The sequence below is a fragment of the Octopus bimaculoides genome, chromosome 23 (genome assembly GCF_001194135.2).
Source record: "Octopus bimaculoides isolate UCB-OBI-ISO-001 chromosome 23, ASM119413v2, whole genome shotgun sequence".
NCBI classification, from domain to species: Eukaryota; Metazoa; Mollusca; class Cephalopoda; order Octopoda; family Octopodidae; genus Octopus; species Octopus bimaculoides.
The window spans coordinates 18,023,902-18,030,589 of record NC_069003.1 but is presented as its reverse complement, the minus strand read 5'-3'; the positions used below and the strand labels follow the sequence as shown (position 1 = coordinate 18,030,589).

General features: G+C 33.4%; 1 protein-coding gene across 2 annotated transcripts in view; it reads left to right on the top strand.

Annotated features, from left to right (window-relative positions):
• The window catches only part of LOC106870535 (lamin-B1), a 57,377-nt gene extending 52,579 nt beyond the window's left edge, over nucleotides 1-4,798 (top strand). For both annotated transcript variants that reach the window (XM_052976025.1, XM_052976024.1), the window contains 2 exons: nucleotides 1,604-1,631; nucleotides 4,434-4,798. In XM_052976025.1, coding sequence (XP_052831985.1) covers nucleotides 1,604-1,631; nucleotides 4,434-4,438 — 33 coding nt within the window. In that variant the 3' untranslated portion in view covers nucleotides 4,439-4,798. The remainder of the gene's footprint in view (nucleotides 1-1,603; nucleotides 1,632-4,433) is intronic.
• Nucleotides 4,799-6,688: the final 1,890 nt, after the last annotated feature.

Here is a 6,688-nt window from a genome sequence, read left to right as displayed (position 1 = left end):
AACCTTATATATATATATATATATATATATATATATAACAATCAACATAAGAAATAATCAAAAATGTTGCCTGCGCGTTTCAATCCATCTACTAGGTGAACATTGCTTTTGATCGTCACGATTTTAACCGTGTTAGATGTAAAAGAACCCAACTGTGTGTCCAGCAAAATTTCTTACTTATTGGTGGTAAATAATGAGTAAGATTGATGAGGACTGTACTTCCAAATATTCAAATAACAGAAACAATCTTTTAGGAAAGGTAGGACACGGAGGTAGTGGAGGGAGATTTACTTTAATACTATGACGTATTTGAAAAATATTATGTTATGGGCATCTTTTTTGATTATTTCTTATGTTGATTCTGTTACTTTAAATTTTATTTGTATTACACTATTTGATATGCTTTCATTGTGGTACAAATAAAATTGAATAAGTATCCACTATATTTCTTCTCCATTTTCTTATATTTACTTTACACAATATTGGACAGTTTATCCCTATATATTGCGGAATTTTCTCTCAATTGATATCCGGATTTTAAAAATCTCTAATGAGGAATGTTCTGAAGGATGGTCTCAGAGGCTTCATTGTTAAGGGGGTTGTATGTGGATATATATGGTAGGGCTTTTTGACAGTGTATATATATATATGTATGTGTGTGTATGTACATATATATCTATTGATATATATGTATCAGGTTAAAGAGGATTTAGAAATCCAAGTAGTTTCCTCAGCTTGTACTCACAGAAATGCTGGCTAACAGAGTGCATAGAAATGGACATTAAAGGAAACCATTCCATACACATTGAAATTCCAGGGAGAATTTGTTGGTTGTAGAGCATGATATAGCATATTCAAAACTGGAGGTGATGGTATCACATTTATTCCTTTCATTACAATTGTTTCAACAATACATGGTTTGGATACATCATGAATATAAATTGTGTATTACATGTGATTACATGCAGAAAAGGTTTTGACTTTGCTTGACAAGATGAACATAGAACACATGTATGTGGTAATATTACATAATCCTTTATGGTAGTGAGCTGGTAGAATCATTAATCCGCCAGCCAAAATGCTTAGCAGCATTTCATCTGTCTTCACATTCTAAGTTTAAATTCTGCTGAGGTTGACTTTGCCTTTCATCTTTTCAGTGTTTGATAAAATAAGTACCAGTTGACCACTGGGGTTGATTTAATCGACTTAGCTTCTCCTCCAAATCTTCTGGCCATGTGGCAAAATTTGAAACCAATATATGTACTGTTGAAATTATCATAATGAAGGAATAAATGTAATGCCATTCTCAGATACATAATGCACAAACACATGAAACAATCATTTGTTCATCTCTTAATTTAAACCATCTTTGTCTTTTCTCATTATTTTGGCTAACTCATATTTTATAATTCAGCAACATCCTGTTGATCTCATTAAACATTATTCATTTACCATTTTACCATTAATAACATGGATTTGTGTTTTTCTCTTTTTTTTTTTTTTTTTTTTTTGAGATTTTTATTAAATTCTTTTTTGTTTTTTGTTTTTTTTGAGATTTTTTACTTGAATGAAATTGATTTTGTTTTGTTTTTTTCACTTGTAGACCCCTCAAAAGAAAGGCTGGATATTCTGTAAGTATATATATATCATTTTCTTCTCTTTGTTCTGTTAATATAGTGAAGAAATGGTTGCTGCAGGGTAAGACTGTATGATTTGAAGCATTTTACTTTGCTGCCACCATGTGGCCCCTGGTTAAGCCCAGTATACTGCACCATTAGTCTTTTTGCCATAGCTTTCAGTTCACTGATTTCATACAAATGGAATTTGGTAGACAAAAGATGCAGCTCATTAAATGCATGTTGGTGGTGAGTCTCTCTCTCTCTTTGATGTGTAATGACAAAAAATATAAACATAGACATGGAAAGAAGTGCTTTTGAAGGCAAAATACCATGTTTGATAGTTGTTCCACCCAAGTTGCACAGATGGTCCTTTGTCACCATCATCATTACAAATAGTGTGAACTAGTGATTGAACTGGTCTAACCTATGACTTACAACTGTCATTAACAAAATATAATACAAAATATATAAATAGTTATTGTGTGTATGTGTATATGTTGTTTATACTTAGGTAGTCTTGAGCTGTGGTATTCCTCTTTTTCCTGTCAGAGTGCAGAATCACCTTATCCAATTTGGCCTTCTTTTCTAAGACAGTTGTATATGATTTGAGAGAGTTTTCGCAGATATTTCGAGCAGGTTGAACAGTAATGTACAAGTTCTTGCATTATTAGCCTCTTTTCACTTTGATTAAACATTCCTTAAAATTCAATTCTAATGAGACATGCAGGCACCAGTCTATAAGAGCAGGCCCTCAATTGCAAAAGGCTTGTGTCATGACAACCTGTTCAACCCATGTCAGCATGAGTTGCAGATAGATAATGATGAGATATTCTGTAAGTTTGTCAAGGCAGTAGATTAGCAGCGATATGTCAGGCACATGTTGCAATATTTGTTCTGGTTGTATGTACTCCGAGTTAAAATTCTCACTGGAGTCAACTTGCCTTTCATCTTTTGGGGGTTGATTAAATACCAGTCTAGCACCCAGATTGGCACACACACACACACACACACACTCTTTCTCTCTCTCTCTCTCTCTCTCTCTCCCCTCCCCCCTCTCCCTCTCTCTCCCTCCCTCTCCCAATGAATTAAACCTGTCATTCAAAGAGCCAATCTTACACTGTCACCATATTGATTTAACTTGTGAATTTTGTTATACATGTCTGTGGAATATTTAGCCAAGATAGACAAAACAGTCAACCAGTTTATGGGGAGAAAAGAATCTGATGTCTCTTTTCCCCCCACCCCACATTTTTTTTTCTTTGGGGTCTGGAAAAGAAGGACAGTATTCAGGGCCCTCAACACTGGTGGATGGAAAGGAAAAGATATCTTCAAACTGCAGACCTGAAGGGTCAGGTGAGGGCAAGTGTCTACTTACCATTCAAGTAGGCCATAGCTGGATTTGAACTCAAAAACCTGAAAGGAATATTGCTAGGTATCCTGTCCAACAGTATGATATTTCCTCCCAGACAACTGCCTTAGAGTGGTTGGCAAAGTTAACCCCAATATGATTTGAAATCAAGGCTTGAGGCATTTTGTCTTACTCTGATTTTGCCAATTGACTGCCTTGAAAAGTGTCTAAAACAAGAAATTATAAGCCCTAAGGGAAAAATAATATCTATCCCCACTTAAACATGGATGTTCTGTTAGAACAAGCTATACTATGGTAGTTAGCATGAGAGAAACTCTCATATTGGCTTTTTGTGCAAAATGCACTCTTGTTTATATAGCTTATTATTGACAAGACCAAGGAAAGCTAAAGTCTTGGTATTGGAGATGGCAGGGATTTATCTCCCTGTTAAAAAAAGATCTATATGAGTTTCTCTCATGGTATCTACTGCAGTACAGTTTTTTTTTTTCTAATGAAACATTCATGTTTAAGTGGGGATAAATATTATCTTTCAGTATTTAATTTCCTAAAGGAAAACAACCCCAAAACTTCAGATTCTTCTCATTGTTACCTATGAATTTCAGTGCTTATGGAACATAGGCAGTCAATGACTTCTCTCTACTGTTTTCAAATCTGGACTGTTTTTTCTGCTTCTTTCCAGTTGGATCCCTGCTTTTTTAACTCTGCATCAGTATACTACTACTTCCAGCTATTTTTAGGTTGTCCCCTCTTATGCCTTCTTTGTGGGTACAAGGTCCCTGAGGGAAGGCCTTCCTCTTCCAGTTTTTATTAGTTTTGAATTGTCATTGATGCTTTTTTTTCTTTTTCTTTTTTCCCCTGTCTTCTTCTCCTAGGTAGGGATGTTGGCCTTATGATTTTTGCTATTGCAGATGACCAGGAGACCAAGTTTTTGTCTTGTTTATTTATTGTTAGTGAAGGCAAGTGGCTTAGTAGTAGGGCATTCAGCTCCCTCTTGTAAGGTTGTGAGTTTGGTTCCCGGCAGCACGTTGTGTCCTTTATTTCACATTGCTCCAGTCCTCTCAGCTGTAATTTAAAGGGCTAGTCTTGTCACAATCTGTATCCCGCTGTGTCTCTCTGAGAACTACATGAATGGTACACATGTACATGCAGTGCTTGACCACTTGCATGTTAATTTCACGAGCAGACTGTTCCACTGATCAGATCAACTGGAACCCTCGTCGTCGTAACCAACAAAGTGCCAGTTTAGTTTATTGTGCAGCTTTATTCGTACTGTCAAATATTCAAACCATGGCTTCTAAATAGTTAGTAGTTTTTTTTACTGTAAGTGTGAGGGGTTTTTTTTTTTATTTTGCTTTAACTGACAAACATAACGTGTTTGTAAAATGCATGTGGAATATATTTATACTTGACTATTTTTAATTTTTATTTTCTTCATTTCTTTCTAGGGTAAGCTGGAATGGCTGTGGTGCCATTAGTGGGCCAGGGAAACGAGTAGACCTGATAATTGGCAGCATCTACCTATTAGACCATCGACAGTTATTACTAATAGTGACACAAGAGTGAGGTGTGTGAAACAGACTCTGAGGAATCATTGATAAACACAACCACACAGATTTCTGTGTGTAACATTGTTAATGAGGGGTGGGTGGGAGAAGTCTGTTCTGTTAAAGAATTTGGTATTAAAGAAGAAAAAAACAAAAAAAGAAAGTAAAACTTGGGGTTTTTTTTTTTTTCATGAAAAGAACAAAACTAGGAAGTATTTTGAGATTTGATCATTGATTAAATAATTATCTCTAATACCATTTGATGACATATCTTGTTAAATATGTTTTTCTCTTTCACTTGGCTGCCTTACTGACCCCCTCCCTCCTCCTTTTAATTAGTATGAAAAAAATAACTTGCATGTTAGGTTTAACAATGTGATGTACATTTTGGAGTATTTCAGTTTATTTCTACTCCTTTAAAGCAGGGTATTTAAAATAGGGTCATATATGTGTGGGCATATATACATACATATACAAACATATATGCATAAATGTGTATATATGTATGCACAGATGTGTGTGTGTGTGCATATGTACATGCATGTTGTATATATCCCTTTATTTTAATTTGTAAGACATTAAAAAAGCAAATAGATGTGGAACCATCTATTAGGGGTACAATTAAAATATACATCTTCCTACTGAAGCCATTTTTAAAATTCTCACTTTATCATTCAAGTCATTATCTTCATACAATTTTGATATCTTCTAAATCATGTTTATTTAAAATATATACATTTTTTAAATACAATTTTGGCTGTTACTATACTGGTGAAATCCTTTTTTCTTTTTTTTTTTTTTTTCTCCAATATAAAGTTACTGCTGCATTTTCAATTTTATTTTAAGTTTTGAAGTAAACAGCTCAACTTGAAAGCTATTATTATAAATCATGTCAGAGGCACCATACCGTTTAAATAAACTGGAAAAAGTTTGCCATATGTTAAGAATATCATTTAGAGTTTCTGTTACCCCATGAAATGGATTCCCTATTTCTTCTGCTCACTGTCACTATTCTAAGAATATTCAGTCAACTAAACAAACCTATTATACATGAAATTAGATCATACACCTGCTTCAGGTTTTTCTTCAGCTAACGCTACTAACTTTTCACTGGGATTGGTAACAAGTATTTAAGAGATGGTTTGACAAGTCATTGATTGGTTTGTTTGTTTGTTTTTGGGGAGGGAGGGTAGTTTACTGTGGTGCTAAAGACTTAGTTAATTACTGCTACTATTATTGCTGCTTTCTAGATAGATTAGATTTGATTAGATTAGTCCCAGTTGTTTAATGAACTGGCTTTCTGCCATTATTCTTATCATCATTTTTTTTAGCTCCCGGTCACTTGATCTGAGAAACCACCATAGCTATACATCTTATTGCTGTTCCTTCCTCAATAGGACTGTGATATATGCATATATATAAAAACATGTGTGTATCTATATATGCATGTATACATGTGTATGTATAGACATGTATATAATTAAAAGTAGTTATTAGGTTTTCAAATGAATATACATAATTATAGATATATATACGCACACACATCCATGCTCACATATAAACATGTATTTGTGTGTGTGTGTGTGTGTATATATAATGAAAGGCTGGCTAAAATAAGTCACAGTTACTAAGTTATCATATATAAATATACATAAATCTATACACACACATATGCACATATATAAAGACATACATCTATATACATACTTATGTATGTATATATTTATTTTTTCATTTATTCCATCAGAAATTGAAGCAAAGTTTTAAAATATTTTTTGGTTTTATTTTTTTTCCTAGTTGCAATAGTTGGCACTTTTTGAATTTTATCCTCTAACAATCTTCACTCTATTAAAAAATAAAAATAACTGCTCTTAACACATAATATTCTTTCCCTCCTCCCATTGTGCATATATCTTCTTTGATATTTTCCTTATATATAACTAACCTGTGCACTTTCATATAATAGTTTTTGGTAACGTTTCTCTGCATAAAATCTCTACAGCTCTTTTTTTTATTTTTAATTAATTTACATTTTTGTTTGCCTTGGTCACTATTATTATTATTATTATTATTATTATTATTATTATTATTATTATTATTATTGATATATAAAGCAGCAAGCTGGCAGAATCATGAGCACATCAGAGAAAATGCTT